Source organism: Alosa pseudoharengus, unplaced genomic scaffold, assembly GCF_046254945.1.
Source record: "Alosa pseudoharengus isolate Yale_2024_CS ecotype anadromous, Long Island Sound unplaced genomic scaffold, YU_APseudo_1.1 YU_APseudo_1.1_scf_7, whole genome shotgun sequence".
Classification (NCBI taxonomy): Eukaryota; Metazoa; Chordata; class Actinopteri; order Clupeiformes; family Clupeidae; genus Alosa; species Alosa pseudoharengus.
The window spans coordinates 35,565,559-35,592,225 of record NW_027468859.1 but is presented as its reverse complement, the minus strand read 5'-3'; the positions used below and the strand labels follow the sequence as shown (position 1 = coordinate 35,592,225).

Sequence of the window (26,667 nt, the reverse complement as noted above, 5' to 3'; positions counted from 1 at the left end):
CAGAGTTTATTTTCTTCCAGATTTTTTTTTCTTCAGTAATTTTGTATCAACGATTTACGAGAAACTGAAAGACCGGGCATGAAACTTGGTGGACAAGTAGCCCCACAAGGATGACATGGAACCCCCCCCCACCGGACTGGACTCCCAAAAGGAGGGTAGGGCAGACACAGTTTTCTGTGAATATCTCGAGAACCGTAGGGCCTAGGATAACCAATTTGATTTTGTATGTTGGCCTCCAGGGGCCATGTCAACACATCCCATGTCCACTCATTTGATGTATAGCACCACCTAGTTAAAGGGACACCAGGCAACGTTTTCATGTTAATTAATCATCTTCGTAAGTCGGTATATGGTTAAATGACTCATTACGGGGCGAATGAAGGCTCTCTCGCCAGCCCGTACTGCCTGTAGGAAGAATGTCCCACTTGCAAGTTTGGTGTATCCTACCCGCCGACCGAAGCAGGATCAATTTACAGCACAGAGGCAGGCTAACGAAACGCTAGAGATTGTTGCAAACGTGTGTATAATGGCAGAGCCGGCAAAGAAGCAGCGAAAACCCTTGACGGAAGAAAAGGAAAAGAGCTTCAGACCGAGCGAGGGGGAGTTTCGTAGAGAAAAAGCATCAGGCTTGCCTGGTGTCCCTTTAAAAATGAAAAAGAAAAAACGAGGCATTGTAATTGCAGGTATCTTTGACTGACAGGTTCAAAACTGCACAGAATTTAAAAAGTAGGATCATTATGACACCCTCTGAATGCCTGCCAAGTTTGGTGGAATTACGTTTATGGGGGACCATACAATAATTTAATATTATGTGTACATTTAGTGACTGTACGTATGCACACACACACACACTCTTGAACAGTTGCAAACACACACATAAAGATATGTACACACATGCAGGCACACACACACATACACACACACACACACCCCATTACCCCCACACACACACTCACAAGCGTACACTCACACACACACATGCACAGACACATAAAACACACAAATACATAATTAATTAAATATTATATTTCCCCACATTTTTTCTCAGGGTTTTGTATTTGTATTTATTTATATTTTATGTTCTATCATGAATGCCATTTCTTTTTTCTAGGCGTTAAATATATTCCACCAGCATTCGAAAGTGACTGAACCGAGACAACCCGTTATGTGTCCGCTTATTGGAATCCCAAGACACGGTAGCCTACACACAAAATACATTAGCCTAATACATCTTTATAAAAATTAAATTACCTTCAAAATGACTTTAAGGCTACAAAACATAGGTGGTCGATGTAAACAGATAAACAAATAGAATATAAGATAAACAGATAAATAGGCCTATCATACAGAAGATAAAAATATATAGGCCAATAAGCGTTGTTTGTGTTTATATAGGTGAATCCAGGGCCTTAGATAGAGGCTCTGGGTGAATCCTAATCATCTGAATTCCATACATTTAAACCAAAGATGATCGGTTCTCTCTTCAGGTCGACTTTGATTACATTTGATTACAGGCCTTACGGGATTTGTAGTTTCCATGAGAAAGTAAATCATAAAGGATTATCACACCCTGGGGGCTGCCTTCCACATGGACTACAACACCAACAACCCCCTTCCCATTGCGCTTGCGCGGAGAGGGGGGGAGCTGTCCATATCAAATAGTGCTAGTCTGTTTTCATTGATTGCTGTTCTGTCGCTGTGTGTGAACTCTCTGTGGCTACGATGGATGAAGAATTAAAATGCCCCGTTTGTGGCTCTCTTTTCAAGGATCCAATTATTTTACCCTGCTCACATAATGTTTGTTCGGCTTGCGCCCGAAATATCATCGTACAAACCCCAGAAGGCGAGACACCTCCGCAAAGCCGGGCATCGGGGAACTCGGACTATGATTATTTGGATATGGATAAGATGAGCATGTATAGCGAAACGGATAGTGGCTACGGATCTTACACGCCGTGCCTCAAATCGCCAAACGGTGTGCGGGTGTTTCCACCAACGCTTGTGCACCGTCACTGTTCTATCACCTGTCCGCTTTGCCACCGTAGCGTCTCTCTGGACGAGCGGGGCTTGAGAGGCTTCCCACGGAACCGGCTGCTGGAGGCGATCGTGGCTCGCTACCAACAGAACCGCGCTGCCGCTGTCAAATGCCAGTTGTGCGACCGCAACCCTGTAGATGCCACAGTAATGTGCGAGCAGTGCGATGTCTTCTACTGCACACCGTGCCAACAGAGGTGCCATCCTTCCCGTGGACCCCTGGCCAAGCATCGCTTAGTGCCACCGACTCAGCCGCCACCCGCTGCCCTGCAGCAGCCCCACGCCACGGCGCGCAAAACTGCAACATGTGCGGAGCACGACGCAGAAAACTACAGTATGTATTGCACCAACTGCAAGCTTCCAGTTTGTCACCACTGTTTGGAGGATGGCAAGCATGGCAAGCACGACGTGAAACCTCTGCCCACCATGTGGAAACACCACAAGGTAAGATATGGGACGAGGGAGCAAACACAGCTATGCAACATGACAGTTTGAACTTGGAAATGTTTTGACGGGTCACATTCAATTGCTACTAATGGGTCTACTAACTGTTCAGTCAGTTCCAATATGACCATCCTTTATCAAATTAGATTAAACTATTTTCCTAGTTTGCATAGGTCAGTTCTCTCTGTCTTTGTCCTTCCTTATTATGGATCCATCTCTCTCTCTCTCTCTCTCTCTCTCTCTCTCTCACACACACACACACACACACACACACGCACGCACACACACACGCACACACACACACACACACACACTGCCCCAAAGCTACTCTGAGATATTCTTGCACCAACAACACACGCACACTCTAGCCTTAGATTCAACTTGCCAGAAGCTGTGGGTCTGCAATGCTAATTTCTGAGTAGGTCACCAGTTTATGTATTCTCTCCCTCCTGATGCTTGCCCACAGATGAAAAGTAATCTAGATGGCATGACTCACAGTAATGCCTACCTCCTGCTGTGCCTTGGTCAGCTAGAAATAATGGATTTGGACTGAAGCGTTAAAGTGCAAAATCTTGACACATGTTATCTTACAGAAAGCCGTCAATTTCATCAGTGAAATTAAAAGCCACTTTCCCTTTTAGCGCTGCCTGAGTCACAAATTCTCTTATGAAAAAGACACACGGCATGATTGGTTTGTCCTTAAAATCTTCCGGAGTCCTCAAGCGCTGTGGTGTATTTATTGAACACTTGCTGGCCCCTTTTTCAGCTAGACGCTGACTGTAAATGAGAAACTAGGCTATGAGTTCATTTTTGGCCACACTGTCCCACAAATGGACCATGAAAATTAGAGACGTGTGAACGAGAGTAAATATGTAATGAGCCCCATAAATAAAAGATGCAGAACGCTGGCCGCTTATCTGCCTGCTGCATTCGGCACGTGATTTATGATGTTCATCATCACCACCATCCATTTGGTCAAGAGTGGTGAAGAAAGGACATTGTTCACAAGTGTGAGAAGAGGATTGAAGACCACTGCACATTAGGAACGCTGGTTGGAGGGGAGAGGAAAGGAGGGACAAATGGAAGCAACAACATGCCTGGATACGGTGTGTGTGTGTGTGTGTGTGTGTTTGGGGTGGGGGTGGAGGGGGTTGAGAGGGGGACTGGAGTCTGTCCTCCCCATTATTCTGGGCAGATTGTCTCTGAGTGGCACTGAAGCGGTGCTTGACATTTCCACGCTGCGCTGTGATCTCAGCAAAATGGCTCAGTGGAAAGTAGATCAAGGGGAGGGTTTTTTGGGGACTTTTAGTGGAGATAGTGCCAAGGGTCTTCCTCTCTGTCACTTACTTCCTTTTTGTGGATCTCTCTCTCTCTCTCTCTCTCTCTCTGTTGCTCAGAGTCTGTCTGTGGGTTTGGTGTGAGTGACATTTCCCCATTTCTAGGTCATATACACCCTGCTGTTTTGCAGATGTCTTTTAAACTGCTATGTAGTTTTCCTAATCCTATTGGGATGTAATGCATTTGGAAGTCAGTCATCTGTGAGCTCATGAGCGTGGATTTAACACAGAAAAAGCGTATGGAGTGAAATGTAACGGGCCCTATGGTTTTGGCGAGCCCGAGCCTGTGATATTTTGGGAGATGATTGCCTGCGTGTGTGTTGCGTTCCGCTGGCTCTCGGCCATAGATTAGTCTGGTCGTGACACGACACCGTGCGGTGCGGAGCGGAGCGGGGAGACAGTGACGAGGCATTTTATTGGGGCTTGTTTGTGTGCTCGCACATAATGCGGTTCCTTCCCTGTCAGGCTCCGGGAGGGACATCACTGCAGACGGGCAAATAGCTAAAAGGCAAGAGCTGTCCTACTGAGTGGAGGGGAATGGGGAATGTGGGGGGTGGGGGGAGCGAAGCTCGGACAGCAGGCAGCAGAGCTGAATCAGCATCAAGCTCAACTCCCCACTGCCCTGTGTCTGATCCACTGACCCTGTCCACTCTATGAGGGGTTTAGTGGCCTTTTTATGGGGCATGTCGATATGGATGGTTGTAGAAAACCGACTATTGGCTGGTTCATTCAGTGTAACCATGGAGGGTGATGCACTCTGTCATAGAGAGTGTCAGATTATGATTGTTGTAGTACAAAACCTCAGTAGTCGTGAAATTATTTTTTTTGTTTCAGGGATTGGGAATATCCATTCCATTCAGTAAATGGGCATTCCATCTGCAAGGAATACATTGCATTCCTGATGATTGTTTGTGTTTGTTTTTGCTAGTGAGACTTGATTTGATTACAAGCTATCTGAAAGGAGGGCAAGCCACACAGTGGCAAAACAATCTCAGCCTCTGAGGGCACTCCTGAATATATTAGCATGTATCGCAAACAGGATGGAACACAAGAGGGGAGACTTTGAGGGACAGTCACTTTGGCACAGTTTGCTTTGGGTAGCCATGCAGAAACACCACAAGCATCTATTTTAAGCGCTCGCTCTGGACCCAAACTTGGCACGAGGGGAATTGAATGCCTGGGCTGCAGTAAGCATGTGTGGGAAACAAATGCTACAGTAAGGGCTGAGTGTGGGTAGGTAGCTGGCCCAGGCTAAGCTCATGAAAAATTAAAACAATGCCCGAATCAGCACAGCTTTTTCCTCGCCGCACCTAGATCTTTTTAACCCTGAATCTTATTGGAGCCAAATGCATTTAGAATGTGATGATGATGGTCAGTCCGAATTATGGATTGCCTCCTTTGTTTTAATAAAAAACAATGTCATCGTCTGCTTATGAGTTCTTTGGTTTCGTTATGTTTTTCAGTGTTATTATCAGCATCCGAAACCCATTCTGCTGATAGAGATCTATGAGAGAGCCCCACTGGATCAAAAAGATTGAGCATGTGGTGGTGTGTTGTGGGAGGGGATGGGTTGGGGTTGTGCAGATGTAGTGGGTAAGATTTGAGAGAAAGATGAGGGAATGTGTATGTGAGGGAGTGTGCTTTTTTTTGTTTGTTTGTGTGTGTGTGTGTGTGTGTGTAACAGTTTTGGCAATCGGAGGATTCCATCTTGCAAGGAGGCTCCAGTTCATTCCAAGTGAGTGGCTGCGACCAGCGCGAGGAGAGAGAGAGAGAGAGAGAGAGAAAGAGAGAGGGAGAGAGAGAGAGAGAGAGTGGAGCGTAGGGCTGGAGTAATCTGGTTACAGATGGCGCTGCCTCTGATGAAAGCTGCCTGCACTGCACTGCACTGCACTGCTGTTGCTGCCTCTGCTGCTGCTGCTGCCTCAGTAGTGGGCTACCTCAGGCACAGGGTAGATAGCTCAGCTCTCTGTGTGTGTATGTGTGTGTGTGTGTGTGTGTGTGTGTGTGTGGGTGTATGACTCCTCCACTCTGAACAGGGTGAGCAGGAGAGAATGTAGGTTAATGTATCCGGCATGAATGCGTCTGTGTGCCTCCTCCATACGCTCCAACTGGCGAGTGAATCTCTCACTCTTCTCCCTTTTTCTCTCTCTCTCCCACTTGCCCTCTCATCCTCCTCTCTCTCTCTCTTAGTCATCCTGTCTTTCTCTCCCACTCCTCTTCGCTGTCTCTCTACCTCTCACTTGTTCACTCTCTCTTAGTTGTCCTCTCTCTCTCTCTCCCTCTCTCTTTCTCAAGCTCTCTCTCTCTCTCACCATCCCATGATAGTCATCTGCATGAAAAACCAAGGCAACCCAGAAGCAAGGACACAAGTTCCCCTTTTGCTATTTCTGTCAGCATGAGTGTGTAGCTTCATACGCAGGACCTACGTCTGGTCTCAACTGTTCACATGCATCTGCTCTCACATGTTACCATGGCTACAGAGCAGCATTGAGCTAGATTAGTAATATTAATGCTGCTAATTTCAGCAAATGAAAATGTATGACAATTCCCCAACAAATTCTAACTTAACAAAGGAAAATAGATTACTCCACATTTTTTTTTGTAAATCACACACTCAAACCCTAAAGGAGTCAGGCATGATGATGATCTGAAGAAATGTTTTACATCAAACCAACAAACTCTACAGAGTCATGCATGTATTAATAGGGAGATAAAGATTTAATCAATTTTTTAATGTAATGTAAAAGCTCTAGCTCTGTAGTGCCAGTAACTTCACAGTGCATCTTAGGCTGTGATTATTTGTAGATTTCTTTGTTTCTGTTATCTTTTGCATAGTGTATATAATCTGGCCTGATTTCTGGTCTGCTCTCTCAGCTCATAATGTGCTTGGCGGCAGCTTACAATGCCCCGCTTGGTCCATTTAAAGGGAAGAAGAGACGGGGAAGAATGCTTTGTGTTGTTGTTCGACGCACACTGCCCTGAGTGTGCAGGCTGCACAACATCCGTCTTGCTCCCTGGACCATGGTGGCACACACACACACACACACACACACACACACACACACACACACACACACACACACACTGAGAGAGAGAGAGAAAGAGACAGAGATTTGTGTGCATGTGTGTGAGTGTTTGAGCTACCACTGCAGATTGGTTCTGCTCTCATCCAGATGTGGGGAGTTAATGACACAGCTGCAGAGAGGCAGGGAGAAAGAGAGAAAGAGAGAGAGAGAGAGAGGGAGAAAGAGAGAGAGGGAGAGAGAGGGAGAAAGAGAGAGAGGGAGAGAGAGACACATGGAGAAAAGGAAAGCTAGGGAGAGGCAGATGAAGAAGAGAGGGTGTGTGTGTGTGAGAGAGAGAGAGAGAAAGAGAGAGAGAGAGAGAGAGAGAGAGAGAGAGAGAGAGAGAGAGAGAGAGAGAGAAAGAGAGAGAGAGAGAGGCGGCTTGGTGACCCACCCCTCCCAGCGTGTAATATGTCCCTGAGGACTCAGCACAATCAAGGTCAGCGTGCTGATCAGGTCAGATTTGTATTGTCTTACAAATACTCATACTAACAGCACTCTCTTTCTCACTCTCTCTCTCTCTCACTCTCTCTATCTATCTATCTCTGCCTTTCTCCTTTTCTTTTTCAGATCAGGTTATGTTTGCACACTGTTGCCAACACATAGAAAATAAATTGCTCCCAGAAAACAGAGGCAGTGAGAGGAAACCGAGAGAGAGTGGATTTGTGTTCTGGTTATGCATTGTCGTTATTTTAAGGAGCTGCTATATTTTTGACCCCGTTTTCCCAAACACCACTCTACCCCAGCCTGCTTTCATGCCATGCCTTTGAGATGTTTCCAAACAATGGCTGTTTGTGTTCCTCCTCGCCGGCCAAATCACGCTAATGTTCTTTTCCATCTCTGTCACGTCTGGCGGGAGCGCGGCCAGCCGTTTGTCACATGGGGCGAGAGGGGTGTGTGTGTGTGTGTGTGTGTGTGTGTGTGTGTGTGTGTGTGTGTGTGTGTGTGTATTGGGGGGTGGAGGGGTGGATAGCAGCTCATTGCTCTTCAAATATCCTTCAAAGCAGCCAGTCCTCCTGCATCTCAGTCATCCAAGAGGTGGTTGCCCTGCCAAGGCGAGATAGCATATCCTATCAAAGTGTGCAAGAGCCAACACGCCACGAGCCGCATCCCGATTGAGCCCCACCACCACTGCTGTTGACCTTGGCCTGAGCCCCTCCACTGTCAATAACTATGTCTGCTCCATTTATTGGACCAAATGCCAACCAGTTGCCAATTGATCAAACGACAGTGTCTTCACTAATTGGAACGAGCCCTCAAGTCTTTGTCCCACTGACCTACCACATCCCCACCAAAGAAAGGCCGGACAAAAAGAATCTGGCCTGGACCCACCCCAATCTCATTTCATCTTGAGAAAGGGGAGTGGCTGGAAAAGGAGGAGGAGGAGGAGGAGGAGGAAGGGCATCACTCATCCCCTTGTTAACCACACAGCAGACAGCTTGCTGGGGCAGATGGCACATTAAGGCAGCGTGGCGGCCTGGCTTGATGGAAGGGGCTCAGGAGCCTGCTGGACGAAGGGGCACATGAGGGGGTCGCGGGGTGGGGATGGGGGGGGTGGGGGGTGGAGGAAGTGGAGCAGGTGGGTGTCGGAGGTGTGGAAGCTGGCCAAATTGATCACAGCCGGGGGTCCATGTTCCCCATCACTGTTCATCACTCAAGGGTATCAAACATGAGAGTAGAACCGGGGTTAAAGATAACCACCACAACTCTAGAATGCATTTAAAACATGCCCAGACACAGAGTGTCTGAAACTTCAAAAGGGTTTATGGATATGTCAGTGTCTGTCTGTCTGTCTGCTGAGTAAATTTCATATCACGAGTGGCGAGTGGGGGGTTTGGTACTGTCGACGCCTGTTGGCAAAAAGATTTGCTAACGTGGTCTGTCTGCCTGAACCATGAATCACAAAGACTACCAAAGAAGAGCATCTGAATTTGAATGCAATTCACTTGCTTACTTCCTCAGTGAAGTGTAAGCCCATATGAGCCCCTACTGAATATTTATTTGGAGTCTGTCGCTCTTTCTCTCTGTCTGTTTCCTACACTTTGTAACCTCATCCTTTTCCCCCCTTTCTCTCTCTCTTTCTCTCTCTCTCTCACTCTCTGACTCCCAGGGTCAGCTATCTCAGGCTTTAAATGGGGTGTCAGACAAAGCCAAGGATGCCAAGGAGTTTCTGGTTCAGCTGAAGAACATGCTGCAGCAAATCCAGGTAAAAAAAGATCTTGGCTCGTTTTTTTAATCATTATTGTTGAATACCTCTCTGGGGTCCCAAAAGACAGCAGCACAAAGAGTGTGTGGAGTGAGCAACATGGATATAATGAGGGAGGATCCAAGCTCGCCATTCACTGGGGTAATATTGCTTCACTGAAAAGAAATGCTCAACATGTACATTTGCTTTTTACAATGAAAAGTAGGAATCAAGATAAGGAAATCACTTTTTTTTACCAGACAGCTGCACACCAACAAACAAACAAATAAAAATGGAAAATAGGTTACTATCCTCTGTGGAGATTCTCAGACCTCCATACTGAGGATGTGGGGTAAGCAATGTCACTTTTTGTTCGTGTGAAGAAAAAAGAGCCTACTCTGGATTATGGAGGTCTTTTTTTATTTTTAGGCTGGCACTACTTCTAAAGCCCTTCGTACTACCCAGCAGGCAGGAAAAGTATCTGTTTGCAGCCACACGCTCTACAGAGGCTAGGCGGGAGAGAGAGCAGCCTCACCAAAATAATCAGCGCTGAGCCGCCGTCCTCCCCAAGACAATTTAGGCTATTACAGCCATACCACATTGTCACATCTTATCAGCTATGAAAATGTGTGTATTAAGGGCCTTGTTCCGCGTCGGTTTTGAGGGATTCTCGCCTTTGTTAAGTCCTACTTAAGTCCCACTTCTTGGCGCTGTGCGGCAGATTTAGCCCACTTCTCTGGTGGGTGCACTGAAGAGTCAGGGCTGTGTGGATCTTCAACTAGAGTAACGGTTGATTCACTGACATGTGGCATAACAAAGGACACAGGGAGATGAAAATTAAAACAACGAACTGACAGACATTCCATATTAGCCATGAGGTGCTCCAGTGAATCAGGGGAGGAGAGAAGCATCTTGATCATGGCAGTGTTGTCAGCATTCTTATTCATATATGAAATTGAGTGTCAAAATGCATCACACACACAGATGCACAGTGTTACTGTGGCAGTTTACCTCACATCCTTGTTTGTAAGCAAGAATGTTTTGATTAGCATAGCAAAGACATAAAATGTTGACTTCACTCTTGCTTCGAAGGACTGAATACTAATTTCTGGGGATATTTATCATCAGAAGAAAATATAAATCAGTAAACAGCATCCACATCCACACAAAACATTACAATTATAATTAATGATGTAAAATTATGCACTCAAATGTTGATATTTGAACATTTTGATCCTAGTGCAGTAGACAGTGCAGTTCACCTGCCTATACGCCCTGATTGGATGCTTATCCCCCGATTACCACTTTTACCAAGTTTGGTAGAGTGGTTGCGTGCACATCCGGCCTTTCTTTAGGCCAGGTGCAGGACAAAGTATACAAACGTAAACAAGAGGAAATGTCCGCACACCAGAGCTCCTGCATTTTTTAATTAAAAAACCAACAACGTTTTTATCTGTCTGGGTCTTCTTCAGCCAATTTTAGTTTTTAGCTTGAAGAAGACCCAGACGGGTCAAAACGTTTTTGGTTTTAATTAAAAAATGTAGGAGCTAGACTTTTATCCAACCCTCTCAGGTGCTCATATGTGTGTGTGTGTGTGTGTGTGTGTGTGTGTGTGTGTCTGTTTGTGTGTGTGTGTGTGTGTGTCACCACAGGAGAGTGGCGTGGAGTTTGAGGCCTGTCTGGTGGCACAGTGTGACTCCCTGATCGAAGCCCTGACGCGGCAGAAAGCCAAGCTCCTCACCAAGGTCACCAAGGAGCGCGAGTACAAGCTGAAGGTAGGTCAGACAGCACTCCGTATGGAGCGACACTCCTGACAGATTGACCCCCCCTCTCCGGAGTCACTATCCGACAAAGATGACCCAAGACAAGACCCCATCTGCCAAAAAAAAAAAAGAGAGTGTCCAGTGATGGGGACGAGACCGCCTATGCCCAGTCCGAGTCAAGACCGAGTCTTTGAAGAGTCGAGACCTAGTCGAGACCGAGTCCATTGGTTTTCCAATACAGTCGAGTCCGAGTCAAGACCGAGTCTTTGAAGGAACAAGTCCGAGACGAGTCCGAGAAAGCAGAAATCGGTCTCGAGACCGGACTCGAGTACTACATCACTGGGAGTGTCCCTCCGCTGACTGTGGGTAGTGAACATGGACGAGTGGTGTTATGCATGGTCCACTGCGGACGTCACGTCCTGCCCAGAGTAGCTCACCACACACACAACATGTCCCCTTTGGCACACAAATCCAGATCAGCTGAATAGCGCAGAAGACTAAGATAAACTAAGGAGTAGGTCACACGCCGGCGACCCCGTCCTCTGCTGAGCTGCCACATGGATCCATCTCAGGAGTCCCAGGGCTACACATGCTCCCCATTCACACTAGAGACCCTGCCATGCTTAAGACCCTTTTAGAGGCTTTTAGTTGTGCTTTTAGAGTTTTAGAGTTTCAGTTGTTTTGTTTACATTCCCTTGTTAAAAACTGAGTGCTAATTCAGTCTAAATTGAGCACATTATTCACTCCACATAGCTCATTCCACAATTTAAATGTTCATGGCCTCCACTCTTTATTTACTGTCAAATCAGTTTTTGCCACTGGGGTCGACCAGAGACTGGGCCAATTAATTGTGTATTTTGTTTTGTTTTCCTTTTTTTGCATGTCTTTTCATTAGCAATGCTCTTTAAACCCTTACCCATCATCGCTGCTAATGAGATTTTTGCCATTCAGTGGCAGAGAATGAGCTGGATGTAGATGGTGTTGAGGAGGCTCCAGTGAGGGGCATCAGGGGCATCAGGGGCGTGAGGGGCATCGGGGCATCAGGGCGTGAGGGGCATCAGGGCATCCATCCGGTGCCTGGTCCGAGTGCTGGAGCCCCAGCCGGGCAAAGGCATGGTGCAGCTGGCAGGATTTACCGCAAAGCTCCAGGCCCCAGTGGGTCACATGGCATGGTGCCAGCCTGCAACGTGCGGGCCAGGGGATTGGGGCTCCTGAGACAGCTGCTGTGATTAGTACAGGAAAAGAGGAAAAGTGATAGATGGCTAGATAATCAGAGAGAGAAAGAGAGAGAGAGTAAGAGAGAGAGGGAGGGAGAGAGAGCAGTGGAATCCTTTGTGATAAAAAAAAACCATTGAGGTTATGGCCTTTCCATGGGATTACTGAGAGAATGGGAGTTTAGATTCAGTCTGCACTCAACCATATGTTTAGAGGGGAAAAATCCTCTGAAACAATGAATTTAATTATATCTCATTCTGCTCGGAATGTCATGACGACGACATCAAAACACTGTCTGCCGGAATCCATCAGTCCATTGCTTTCCATTGTTTTGCATATTGCAGTGTCACTAACTAAAATGGGCCAAGAGCCAGTGTTTACTCAGACGGAGAGAAAGAAATGAAAAAAAGATAGAAAGAGAGAGGGAGAGAGAGAGAGAGAAACTCCCAGAAGGACAGCATTTGCTGCGCCCTCTGTTTAATGACTTGAAGTGTTGTGTTTGTGTCAGCCTGACAGCGAATGTCATTTTCTACTCTAATTCATTCCTTCCGAGCCAGCAGGCCATCAGCGGGGTTTTGCATTTCATATATTTATTTATTTCATATATTTATATATATATTTCTCTTTTTAAGCAGTGGCCTCTTTCGCCACTGTAGCTTTTCCTCACATGCCGCACAACTATGGCCAGTGTTCATCCGCAGACCTAATCCATAGGCTGCGGAGATCAGGGCTGGTCATCTCTGTAGGATTACATTAAGTCACTTCTAAAGCATTTTTAATTATTTTCACATTTTATTTAAATCATTAATAACAAGTGCAGCCAGTATCACTATGATCTGTATTATTTATGAGACATCCACATAATTATGAATTCTAGCCTCCAGTCTCCCCCTCCGTTCAAGAGAGGATATGGAAATTAAAGTGTTTGACAGGTGAATAATTGCTGATTATATAATTGTATGACTGTGTGCAAACTGCCTGAATGTGTTAGTAGATTAATCACATTATCGTCACGATAAGTCATGAAAGATTATTCAATTTGATAAGTGTATCGTTAGTGCCATTTTGAGACATTTTCCTTGCTTGTGTTTTCATGTATGCATGTAAATACACATAGCTATTTCATTTGGCTTTATGGAAACCGTGCAAGGGCTGTTTTAAACGTGGACGCAGACAAAGACATGGATTAGACATAGCTGATTTTTTTTATATTTTACATGTCAGTAAACCTGCGCTACGGAGCCGCGCCTGAGATATCGCAGCGTGAACAATGGTAACAGACAGATGCATTTTAATTAGCTGTGAATGAATGGCTTTGACAGCCCTCTGCTCTCCACTGACCTCCGCATGACATCCACCAGGGACTGTGTGTGTGTGTGTGTATGTGTGTGTGTGTGTGTGTGTATGTGTGTTTAGGCATGCACTGGTGTGAATATATGTATGTGTGTGTGTGTGTGTGGGTGTGTGTACAGTATGTGTGTTTAGGCATGCACTGGTGTGTGTGTGTGTGTGTGTGTGTGTGTGTGTGTGTGTTTGGCCATGCACTTGTGTGAATATATGGACGTGTGACTGTGAATATGAATATGTGTGACTTTGTATTTAAGGGAATGACCTTTAAATCTGTGTAAATGTGTAACTGTGTGTGTCCCTCTTTTAGAGCCTGTATTGTCACTTAGCACACACAAATTCATTTCGGAAATGCTTTTATCCACAGGTATTTATTATTGTTGCAGTGTACAGTTGAAGCAATTTAGTGCAATTTAGTTCGAATGTGATGCATGTAAGGATCAGACATACCATGGCAGTAATTGGACATGCTGAAAGCCTATTATAAGGCGAATGGAGGGAAGGGTCCAGGATGTTCCAAGTGCTGGAATTACGTGCTAAGAGGGCCGACTAAAACAAAACATGTCCACAATGATGGCTTACTGCCAAATTATCCTACTTGCCAGCTGGTGAATTGTTCTGGTTATTGTTATTATCTGTGTGTGGTGTCCATTCATTTCAGAGTATTTAAAAAAAATATATTATATTTTGCATTCTTTGTTTTTACTTAGTATTAATGCTGTTAAAAATTTATCAAACTATTGCTATGCTGGAATATTGGTGTCAGGTTAAGGTTATGTATTTTAGTATTGCACAATTAATATGAAACGGTCAGCGTTTTATCTTTGTGTGTATGCGCATGTCTTGGGGGCATATGTGTGTGCATTTTGGGCAGGGATCTCACTGGCCAGCGGCAGGTTTGCTATTGTTTTCTTTTAGTATATATTTTTTGGCCTTTTTATGGCTTTAATGACAGGACAGTGAAGAATGACAGGAAGTGAGTGGGAGAGAGAGAGTCAGGGTGGGATCCAGAAAGGACCACGGGGCGGGAATCGAACCCGGGTCGCCGGCTTACGGTGCAGGTGCCCCAGCCAGTCGCGCCACGGCCGGGGCCTTGCTATTGTTTTCTATGGTTCGGCAGCGGAACGATGGCAGCGCTAGCGTAACGCTAGCCATTGAACAAGCTGAGCATTGAACTTGGTTCAACCAAAGATCTAATGCGGGGATCACATCAGCCAGCGGCAGCGGCAAGCGTAACCCAACGCCCAGACCATAATAAGTTCTATCTCGTTCCTAAGTAACACAAACGGGTGGCCTAAACTAACAATTGAATATGCTTGCGTTGCGCTTTGAAAGTTTAACCAAGTTCAACGCTCAGCTTGTTCAACGCTAACGTTACGCCAGAGACTTTCTAATGAGGAGACAGAGCACTCAAAAAATCCTCCATAGAAATGCATGGGGTTAGTTTGTAACACCAATACACATATCCCACCCCTTCCTCGGCAAAACGTCGACATGTGAATACATTGAGCCAATCATATGGTGTGTTGTGAAGACATCGTGCCAATCATGTGTTGTGAACTCGCTGCTGGAGCAAGGTTGGTGTCGTGAAGCCTTGCGCACGCGCATTTCTGCCGAATAGGATGCCCGATGAGTGCCCAAAATTAAAAAGCGTTGCAATATGGCTGCCGAGTGGAGGGACTTGCCTAAAAGGACTTTGGTTACGCCAGCGTTGCCACTGTTCCGCTGCCGAACCATAGAGAGCAATACGAAACCTGCCGCTTGCCTGTGTGATCCCTGTCTGAGACATTCAAATGTTCTTCTGTCTTTATGTATCTTCCATGTCTTTCTGCCTGCATTCACTATTTTAAACTCATTGTGTGCTATTGTGTGTGCAGGTGGTGCGTGATCAGATCACCCACTGCACTATGAAGCTTCGTCAGACCACTGGCATGATGGAGTACTGCCTGGAGGTGATCAAAGAGAACGACCCCAGTGGCTTCCTCCTGGTAGGTAGCCTACCACATCTGTGTTACAGGGCGTGTTATGTAGCTTCGGAAATTCGGTTCTGTTTTCATAGTTTTATATTAGGAATAAGATATGCATTTATTATATATTGTATAATAGATATTAATAAGACAGTATAATAGATATATGTTAAAGTTACTGATATTTTATGTATCTATTTGTTACATTTTCATTTTTCACAGTTGACAGTCAATAAAATGTCAAATAATTTTAAAATCAACACACTGTGTAATGGTGCTTCACAATGATTCACTCAATGCACATGCAGTTTCACGAGTTTAATCAGACCATGTGGATTTGGCATCAGGGTCTTTTGTCTTTAAAGCCTTCCTTTCAGGCTCACTCACCTCTGCCTTGACTGGTCGATTTGTTTCACCCAGAGTTTCAGAGTGGGGAGGTGGGAGGTGGGTAGACAGTGAAACGGAGATAAAAGCTCCTGCAGTGAGGCATCGGCGGATCGCTTCCCGCTTCAAATTTTTATGAAGTATTGATTGGTGCCTTACCATAAAAGCCCCTGGCAGGCTCTGTCTTGGAACTTGTCTCAGGGTGCCTAGCGAGTCAGCAGACACACCTCACCAACTAACCCATCAGGCCAGGGCCGTAGTCACCATAGATATTGAGGGGGACGTGTCCCCCCCAATATTCAAATATGACCAAAATGCCCCCCCCCCCCAATATACGGAAAAATAAATAAAGAAAAAAGCGCTAGACTAGGCCTACAGGAAACCAACACGCATCTGAAATGTAATCAAACGTAAATAACGCACAAATTAGTGACCTAGTGATGGTTCCAGAGTAGCCTACACCCCTGAGTGGTTTGTCCTGGTGGTTTTCCGTTTTTCGTTAGTGGCGTGCACTGTTAAAAGCTTCCATTTACTGCACCCTACTGCGGTGAGGAATAAGGCTGTCAACAATATCGCAAAAGCTCCCGGTACAATTTTCACAAAACTTGTTGGAAAGGTGTAGCACAGGCTAAGGACATCCCATACATTTTTGGAGCTGATCAGACTCAAAGGGAACTTTGAAACATTTTCCATATTGTAGCCTATTCTCGCAATGATAGCGAAAGTGAAACGTTATATTTTTAAATGATGCATTTGTGCAAGCCTGTGTCATTAATTTATTTCACATGTCTTTCAACATAAATACTTCATATGCTAGTAGTAATGCCAGAAATGACCGTTTATAGCCCTCTTAGAAATGGTTGTTGCATCTTGCAAATTATTTAAATGCGCACTCAATCGCGCATCCATGCAGGCAAAACGTAGGATTCAAATGTGGCGACGGCACACAAGTTGAAAAAGACGTTCACAATGCACTGGCGTTGATAGCCTACAGTTAATGTGAATCGCGGACAATAACTAAAGAAAGGAATTTGCACCTCCATTCACCAATTAAAGGCTGTAGTAGGCCTAGTGCTTCTACATGTTGTTGGCACAAAACGTCAGTCTATAGCCTAATTCAGGGGGTAACGTGAGTCAGACAGAAGAGGGGCCTTAGTAGCCTATTCCTGAATCCTGTCCCTTTTAAACTACGTTAAAATTATGTGAGCCACCAGCATAATACAATCTAAATTAAAAGACAAAATCTTATTAGGTTATAGGTCCAAACCCATGACTCTAAGCCTTAGTTAAAAAAAATCTTCAGGTGTACAGTAAGTAACAAGTCAAAGAACCACATGTGTAATATAGAGCTTAACAAAGATACTCTAGTTTGTCATTTATTTTAAAGTATACATTTTCAAGACAAATGGAGTCATACCACAGGTCCAGGGATGGATTACTGAATGGGCCTATGGGCCTACCTACAGGGCCCAAGAGCTCAGGGGGCCCTGCCCAAGCCTCTGTGTGAAGTAAAAAAATCTTCTATGGGAGAATGCCTCAGGACCCCTCTATCTGGAGGAGAGGTGGGGGGGGGGGGGGATCTCTGCCCAGGGGTTCATAATCCATCCATGCCATGCTATGTCCATCAAATGTTTGGAATACCCTAATTGACTGACTTAACTAACGACTTGTTTGTCATTTTTAATAATATTTTTTGCATGGTAGGAAATGTATTGAAATTCTGTTTGGGGGTCCCTCAGACCCCACCACAGATTTGGTCCCCCCCAATGTTGACATCATGACTACAGCTTTGCATCAGGCCTTTGGCTAAGTAGCGTCTTTCCTATAGCATTCCCTCTGAGAGCAATGACAAGAGCATTAGCTGATCATTAGCGTAATCTGTTGTTTTGGCGAACATTACAGATGAAAGGATATCATGTTGAATTGCCCTCTGCCGGACTTATTAGCGTTTTCTCGCCTGTCACTGTCTGCAGATCTCCGACGCTCTGATCAAGCGCGTGCTCTCGTCCCAGGACCAGTGGGTGAAGGGAGCTCTGGAGCCCAAAGTGGGCCCGGAGTTTGACCTGACCCTCAACACCGACCCCCTGCTGCAGACCATCCTCCAGCTGGACTTTGCTCAGAGCAAAGGTGAGATGCCCAGCCTGCAGACACACGATAACCGCAGTTACGCCATCGTATCACACACATGGAAAACATACTGTACACAAAGACAATGAATATACACGGTTTCTCCCGGTTATTGTGTTTTCTTTTACTTCTACATGAATGTTGTGTATATCGTAAAAATGGGTGCTGCACTAGACTGGTGAGATATTGCTATGGTGACTGGAAACGCATAGCAAACATTCCATACAAAACTCTCTACTGTGAAATTATGGTGAAATACAATTGCAATATAATTTCCAAGACTGGCCTGGCTTTAACGCTTTATGAGTCAATCCAGGTGAGACGCGGAGTAATAGGAATGCTTTCTCTCACCTGGCTTCATGTCAGTATATTAAAATAGCCATCCCGGTCTTCATGTCAGTATATCTGGCTTCATGTCACTATATTAAAAAAGCCATCCCGGTCTTCATGTCAGTATATCTGGCTTCATGTCAGTATATTAAAATAGCCATCCCGGTCCCTGAATTGAATTTGACAGTCCCGGTTGTGGGCCGTGTGGGAGATGATGAAATATAGATGAGTTGAATTCTACCCGTTTCCCCCTGAGGCAATAACCCAATAAAAACCCCTGCAGCGCCACTGTGTTGAGTACTGGAATGCTGAGATATATCACACGTGCACCCATGCTCTGTCCAATATCATGTTTCAGATGTACAGGAGACTCCATTAATGAAACAAATGCATGCAGGTGGCCCGAAAGAGACGGAGGGCACAGGAGGTATTTTTTATAGCTGCTACGATTCATCCGAAAAAACCCACCCCCCTTCCCAAAAACACAGACATGTGTTCCCTTCCCCGTGTAGAGAGACCTGACAGCCCACTCTGCTGCATAGAGCTGAACTGAAGTGGTTGAAACAGGGCTCTCCCCCCCCCCCCTTTCTGCATGTGTCCAACTGCACTTGTCCCCATTCAAACATTTCTTTTGAAAAGCTCACTCTGCTTGGCTTGGCTTGCATGTGGGATGGATGGGTGGTGGTGGCGGCGTGACTCTTATCCTCGTTTGGTGTTGATCTTACAGCACAGACCCCAACTGTGCCCCCGGCCCCTCTGCTGCAGCTGGAGAAGTGCTGCACCAGAAACAACAGCGCCACCCTGGCCTGGAGGATAACTGCGGTCCCGCTGGTCACTGTCGACGCCTACGTGTTGGAGCTGGATGATGGGAATGGGGGCCAGTACAGGGTGAGTCTCTCCTGGATCTCTCTCACAGTGTTGACCATAGATATTAAGCTGGATACAGCATAGGGGCTCCAGAGCGTACGTAAATAGTGCTGCCATCACAGTGGGGGCAACGGTCACTGGAGGCCAGTGGAGAAACGGGTGTCTCTGATTTTACGGCAAGTGTTGCCCATAGACAGTAAGGTGTTTGTCCCCGCGTTCACGTATGCCATTGCCACCTAACAGAACTCGACGGACAATGCGGTATCTAGCTTTCTAATATCTATGGTGGTGACAGCCAAGAACTTCTCTTTGACATAGATGTTGACGAGGCTATTATTACAGACAAGATGAGCAGAGAGAACAATTACTTATATATCAAAGAAAAGGTTACTTCAGTGCTTAACATTTTGTGTAGGAGCTGTCTCTTGTTGCAAGATTTTAAAAGATTTGATTCATCTGTGAAGGATATCTCTCATGTAATTATTGTTTTGGAGAATGTTTGCCTAATCCAGCCTCATGAAAATATGAAAATCAACATAGAGCTTTTTTTTATCACTAAATTCTTTTTTTGAGCGTACCAGAGCGAAAATAAAGCAGTAACAACAGAGGTTACTCTCGTTCAGATGCAAGAATTCCAGAGGAGTGAAACCTTCAGATGTTTTCCTCCATCAACCTCTCTATAATTCATGATGTATAATTTCCTGTGTGATTTTGCCTCCTTGCTCTTATTTCATCTGTTCCCTGCCTCCAGCTCCCTTTTGTGTTTAACTTACAACAACATCTCTACTACATGCTGATGCCAAAGTAGGCCACTACAAATGGCAGCGCTCAGAAGAAACATTATTTCTGTTGCCTCTGAAAATACTGTACAGCTCACCAAGGATCATGTCTATCTCTCTCTCCCTCTCTCTCTCTCCCTTTCTCTCTCTCTCCCTCCCTCTCTCTCTCAGGAAGTGTATGTGGGAAAGGAGACCGTGTGCACTGTGGATGGTCTTCACTTCAACAGCTCCTATAATGCCAGAGTCAAGGCCTACAACTCCGTCGGGGCCGGGCCCTATAGCAAAACTGTCATTCTGAAGACTTCTGACGGTGAGCCTCTCTCCCTGTGCATCTCTCTCTCTCTTTCCTGCTCTCTCCCTCTCTCTCTCTCTGTCCCTCTCTCTCTCTCTCTCCTCTCTGCGTGTGGCTCTGGCAGCTCACATCAAAGGGAGTGGCCTCCAACTGGGCGCACTTGTCTTAATGAGCGCCCGGGGGCCGGGGGGGGGTCTGTGCCACTCCTGTGGGACGCCCTTTCCTGGCTGCCTGCTCACCGGTGGAGCTGCGCCACCAAGGCGGCTAGCTGTGTGTGTGTGTGTGTGTGTGTGTGTGTGTGTGTATGTGTGTGTGTGTGTGTGTTTGTGTGTGTGTGTGTGCGCGCGCGTGTGTGTGTGTGTGTGTGTGTGTGTGTGTGTGTGTGTGTGTGTGTGTGTGTGTGTGTGTGTGTGTGTGTGTGTGTCCTTGATTACAGGGTCTGATTCGCATTTGAAGGAAACGTGTTTGTGTTAGAAATGTCACTGTCAAGAACATTGCCCATGTCGGCATATTCTCTGTGTCCTTATAGGGATGTCACTGCTTCTAGGAAATTGATTTTCATGTGTTTGTGTGTGTGTGTGTGTGTGTGTGTGTGTGTGTGTGTGTGTTAATAGGTCAGGTAGCTTTGTCCTCAGTTGTGTGTTGCCATATTACAACAAGTCAGACCTCTTTCAGTGGCCTCAGTATGTGTAGTTTGAGTCTGAGATGACGCCCACATTAGCCATATTAGCTCCATTAGCGCGTATGGAGCTACACGCATGAGAGGCTGCTGGAGTAAATAAATGAACAGGGTGATCAGCGGCGGCGTTGATGGAGCCGCTTGAGGATGGATGCTGGCTGACGTGGAGCTGGCTGGGGCTGCCACCTCCCCACTCGTCACAGGCCGCCAGCCAGGGCCTAATGAGTCCAGCCTCCCGGCTGAGCAGCAGAGGGCGGAGACGTAGGGGCCGACCGACACTATCGATTCGTCGTGATAAATGGGGGAGTGACGAGGAGATGGCGGAGCGTCTCAGCCGGAGGATCAGAATCACGATCAGCCAGGTTGGGGGATGGGAGTGATGGGAGAGGGCGTGGGACAGGTCAGTAGCAGGACTCAGGTGAAGCATGGGTAACAATGCCCACACACGGTCCTGGTCATAGTGGGCAACTTCTGCCAGCAACTTCTGCAAAGCACCGAAATGGATGTTGCCGTGGTGATGGCAGTCCTCTTCTGCAGCAGTGTGGCAGATCCGGCTGTTTATCTCCCTATACTGCATGGCGTCTCTCTCATCTCACTCAAAGTATCTCTGGAGGATCTGTGTTAATTAAAGCTCTGCAGAAAGCAGATTTTTTTTATATTTTTTAACGCGGCACGACTGCCTTGTGGGCAGAAAAATGCACTGCCGAATCTGAATGAGAATTAATCCAGCCGCTTGACTTTTAAATGAGCACATCAACTTTAATATTTCATCACAAGCGACTTGCATATTTAATGTGTCACCTCACGTTCGGCAGTGGCAGCAGCTAGCAAACAGCAGCGTGTGGCATTCGCTGATCAGGCAGGACTGCCGAGGTGCGCACTATGCCATCAGCTTCATTTCCTTCTGTTTTCGCCTGCTCACTAAGTTCACACGTGAGGTCAGACTAAGGGGATGCGGCAGCAAGGTGCTAAGGGAGTGCCGTTTGCATTTGTTTTGCGTTTTTTTGGTCTCACTGTAGGTTGGGAGAACCCAGACGAACCTTTGGCAAATTTGAATTTGCTCTGCAGGTCTGTCTGGCCATTTCCAATGTTCCTAAAACCCGGGCACCAATCACGATGACATTGAAGCAGTTTTTAGAACGCTCGTTTGTTGAGATGTTTTTTTTCCCTTGCTCTGCATATGTCATCGGTCAGTGGATCTTCTGGCCAATCGATTTCCGTTTCGGAAATGAAAATTAACAAAACATAAAACGAAGGATTAATTGATTTCCGTTTTAAAATACAAAATCGAAAAACGAGAATCAAGTCGTTTTCCGTTTTCCTAATCGGTTTCAAAACATCAAAATACAAATATCGAAATTAGTCTTAAATTTCGACGGTCATTATTCAATGAAGCCTAGTCTTCCCAGAAGCTCGCATCATAGTCTTAGGCTAACTTGGTAAAAATAGGCTACCTGTTAGATATGGCGGCCTTGGGAAGTGTTGCGAGGGATATAGAAGAGATGGTTAAAAAGGACATGTCTTATGCAGAAAACACTTTAAATAACTTTTGTTCACAAAGAGGTTACTCTGAGAGGAGCATCCGATGATTTTGCACCCAGCATAATTAGGCATCCACTAACTCAGGACCACCTGGGAACTAAGGTGGCAAAAGCAGTTTGCGAGGTAGCCTAGGCCCTAGGGGATGCCAGGCCTACTGCGGTCACGTAGCCTATACTGTATGCAATCATTTTACTCATTTTACTTTGATGTATTTATTAGGTTGGTCCAACTTACAGTACCTCAGAATTATTGGCACCTCTGCTAAAGTTGATGCCAGTAGAAAAATGAGGAAATATCCAACTTATAGCCTAAGGACACCTGGTTTGATGCTCAGATTTGATGCTCAGATGCTTGATTTGATGGTAATTTTGATACCAGAGATTTAATAGAGACCCAGTCAGACCAATAGTATGAAAAATCAGGAACAGAGTTTATTTACAATGATGCACATCAAGGGAGAGACAGCATGACTTCACCTAAAGATCCATCAGCTGCTCTAACTAGACAAGGAAATAGTTAGGGTTTAAGTATCCTTCCAGGCCTGCGGTCATGTAGCCTACCATGCCTACTGTATGCAATCACTCATTTTACTTTGATGTATTTATTAGGTTGGTCCAACATACAGTACCTCAGAATTATTGGCACCTCTGCTAAAGTTGACTAAAAAGAGGAATGTAAATCTTTTGGAAATTGATCTTAATGCCTTAAGTAAAAAAATAGGAAATATTTAACCTATAAGGACACCAATTTTCTTTGTGAATGATTAATGTATCATAAATAACTCAATTTTCTTCCTTAAAATAGGGTCATAAGTATTGGCACCCCTATGTTACATTCCCATAGAGGCAGGTAGATTTTTATTTTTAAAGGCCAGTTATTTCATGGATCCAATATACTATGCATCCTGATAAAGTTCCCCTGGCCTTTGGAATTAAAATAGCTCCACATCATCACATACCCTTCACCATACAGATTGGCATGGTTTTATTTCAGTTAGCCTATAGCTGGTTTGATTTGCATTGAGCTCAATGAGCATCAATCATCCATAGTGTCTATCTGTTTACTGCTACTGCTCTACTATTACTATTCTACTGCTCTTCATCCTGCACTTATTCTTAATAGGCCTACTATTATAATGTTACTGTTTCTGCACTACGATGGTACTGTTACCACACTGCACATAGCTGTACATACTGTACATATCTGTTTATATGGTTCATACTAAATATCCATATTTATTCAGTTTTTCTGTAATATATTCTGTTAATACACTGCATATATCTATATTGTTCTTACTACTATAATGTATACTGCCACTACATTGCACATATCTGTACATGATGTTCATACATTGTTCATATTACAGCCATATTTATTCTGCTCTTATAAGGTTACTGCTAATACACTGCACATACTTATATTTAATTTATACTACTCTAAACCACAAACTGCATTTCATTGTCTCTGTTGTACTCTGCACAATGACAATAAAGTTTAATGTAATCTAAAATAAGATAATCTGAGAGAAAGTGGAATAGAACATTATGTCCAATATTCCAATATGTGGTTTAATGTTCTGCATTTCTCATTAGTGAGTCACTTTGATACTAAAAGTATGATTCTATGTAATGACTGTATGATATCTGTACTGTCCCTGTGTATATCTGTGTGTGACTGTGTTTAGAGATAAGCAGGACTATTATGACTTTGCAGTGTTTCACTGTTCTGCATGGCTGCGTCAGTAGCTATCTGCTCCGGATTGCCAGGTTGCCACTAATCAGGGTCTGATTCAGTGTAGTCCACGTGAGATGGGATGACCAACACCATCTCCCGTCAGCCTGGAAGGATACTTAAACCCTAACTATTTCCTTGTCTAGTTAGAGCAGCTGATGGATCTTTAGGTGAAGTCATGCTGTCTCTCCCTTGATGTGCATCATTGTAAATAAACTCTGTTCCTGATTTTTCATACTATTGGTCTGACTGGGTCTCTATTAAATCTATGGTATCAAAATTACCATCAAATCAAGCATCTGAGCATCAAATCTGAGCATCAAACCAGGTGTCCTTAGGCTATAAGTTGGATATTTCCTCATTTTTCTACTGGCATCAACTTTAGCAGAGGTGCCAATAATTCTGAGGTACTGTATGTTGGACCAACCTAATAAATACATCAAAGTAAAATGAGTAAAATGATTGCATACAGTATAGGCTACGTGACCGCAGTAGGCCTGGCATCCCCTAGGGCCTAGGCTACCTCGCAAACTGCTTTTGCCACCTTAGTTCCCAGGTGGTCCCGAGTTAGTGGATGCCTAATTATGCTGGGTGCAAAATCATTCTCTGAATGAACCTTGTCCAGAATTACAATTGAGATAAGGTCTGGTGCTAACCAGGCTAGTCTCACTGCTGTCTATTTTCTGTCTGCCTGCAGTGGCGTGGTTCACATTTGACCCAACGTCGGCACACCGGGACATTGTGCTGACCAACGACAACCAGACGGTGAGCTGCAACAGCTACGACGACCGCGTGGTGCTCGGTACAGCCGCCTTCTCCAAGGGCGTGCATTACTGGGAGCTCTGCATCGACCGCTACGACAACCACCCAGATCCGGCGTTCGGTGTGGCCCGGATCAACACCACGAAGGACATGATGCTTGGCAAGGACGACAAGGCCTGGGCCATGTATGTGGACAACAACCGCTCCTGGTTCATGCACAACAACTCACACACCAACAGGTGAGGAATTTCCCTGAGGATGTGTTGGTGTTCGCCCCTGTTTAGGGTAAAAGGAAGACACTTCAGAGATGAAGTCCCTTTACATACCATCTAACCAACTCACTCTAACCAATCACAATCACACTCATTTCATTTTCTCCCATCTTGCTATTCTGTGGAGTGGGGTCACACTCATAGCTAGGGTGACCTGACATTTGTTGGTCCAAATTAAAGACATTTCAGAGGAGGCTTTTGATCCAAAGCACCTCAAGCTTATCCTCATTAGTATTTCCCCTGCTGTCAGATGGAATACAGATTCACTGAATCATTCATTGCTCACTTTGCATCTTATGTTACCCAGGTAATCATCAAACGAAAAGATTCCCGTATTTTTTAGTTTGTTTAGCATTGCTCTAACATGAGGTGCCATCTATTCCATACTAGTTTTCATGAGTGTTTTTTCCCCCTTTCCTTTGATATAACCACTTCAAATGTGACATCTGGGGCAATGGAGGATCTCACAAACTCTTGCAAATTCGGGGTATCATGAATGCAAAACGAAAAAAGATTACATAACATGAGAATTGAGCCCATCTGTGACTTTTACATAATTTTGCTATGTGTTTTTTGACATGGCATGAAATATCTCCACTTTATTAAGCTGGACTGATGCACTTTATTAAGCAAGACTGATGAGAAGTTGTTTCATTTTCTTACAAAGGGACCACAGCATGAGTTGGGAACCACCAACTTCTAAGAGCAGACATCCGTGACCGTGTTTGTGTGTGTTTTCCATAGGGCTGAGGGGGGCATTAGCAAGGGCTCCACGGTAGGCATTCTTCTGGACCTGAATAAGCACTCCCTCACCTTTTACATTAACAAAGAGCAGCACGGGCCTGTGGCCTTCGAGAACCTGGAGGGTGTCTTCATGCCTGCTGTCAGCCTCAACCGGAATGTCCAGGTGAGTGCAGGTGGCTTCTAGAAAGCGCCAGGAAGTTTCAGGGGAAAAAAAGTGTCTTTGTAGTTAGGCTAATTCCTCAATCTCATGATACAGCAATAAACTAACATGATATCTAAGATTTCTTGTTGTGGTTTCCAGGTGACCCTTATTACAGGCTTGGAGGTGCCAAAGAATATCAAACAGTGAACCTCCAACGTGTTCAGATCAATTTTAACCTAAAACACTGTAACCACAAACGTCAACATCTAATGCTGTTGGATGTCTGCCTGCCGTCAACTATCCATGTTCCCTTTAGTGATACTACAGAGGACTTTCATGAAAATCTCCTGATGTAATTTTAATTTCCCCTCATTTTTTATTAATCCAGCTGCATCTTGGAACCGTACGTACAATCCAGGGCTGAGTTTACAGCTGCATCTTGCCACAGGGTGCCATAAAATAGGTGAACCGCTAATACTGGATCCCATTTGAGCACAGAAAGTGAGTCATGAAGTGCCCTAAGCGCCATTTACTCGACTACTCTAAAACTCAGGTTTGCTTTTATTACACTGATACGTGTAAGTATGTCTCCCTTTTTACTGATGACAGGGGACATTTTGGAGTTGTGTTTTCTTTTAGGAGGTTCGTGAGTCAGCTTC

The 26,667-nt window shown here is 45.1% G+C and overlaps 1 protein-coding gene across 2 annotated transcripts; it reads left to right on the top strand.

Annotated features, from left to right (window-relative positions):
* Positions 1–1,719: 1,719 nt before the first annotated feature.
* On the top strand, positions 1,720–26,215 carry trim67 (tripartite motif containing 67). Of its 2 annotated transcripts, none has more exons than XM_076273324.1 (10): positions 1,720–2,478; positions 8,991–9,086; positions 10,721–10,840; positions 15,268–15,378; positions 17,715–17,868; positions 18,926–19,086; positions 20,016–20,154; positions 24,786–25,089; positions 25,867–26,029; positions 26,168–26,215. In XM_076273324.1, exons 1-10 carry the CDS (start codon positions 1,723–1,725, stop codon positions 26,213–26,215), a joined length of 2,052 nt encoding a protein of 683 aa, XP_076129439.1. In that variant the 5' UTR covers positions 1,720–1,722. The 2 variants fall into 2 exon arrangements, with proteins under 2 accessions (XP_076129439.1, XP_076129438.1); XM_076273323.1 differs by having other exon boundaries at positions 10,718–10,840.
* Positions 26,216–26,667: the final 452 nt, after the last annotated feature.

What these genes read in the sequence shown, in the direction of transcription:
- trim67 (XM_076273323.1), top strand. Translation starts at nt 1,723, where the DNA reads ATGGATGAAGAATTAAAATGCCCCGTTTGTGGCTCTCTTTTCAAGGAT. An exon ending in ACCCCAGTGGCTTCCTCCTG is followed by an intron (nt 15,379 to 17,714) that starts GTAGGTAGCCTA and finishes CACTGTCTGCAG; the next exon opens with ATCTCCGACGCTCTGATCAA. An exon ending in AACAACTCACACACCAACAG is followed by an intron (nt 25,090 to 25,866) that starts GTGAGGAATTTC and finishes TGTTTTCCATAG; the next exon opens with GGCTGAGGGGGGCATTAGCA.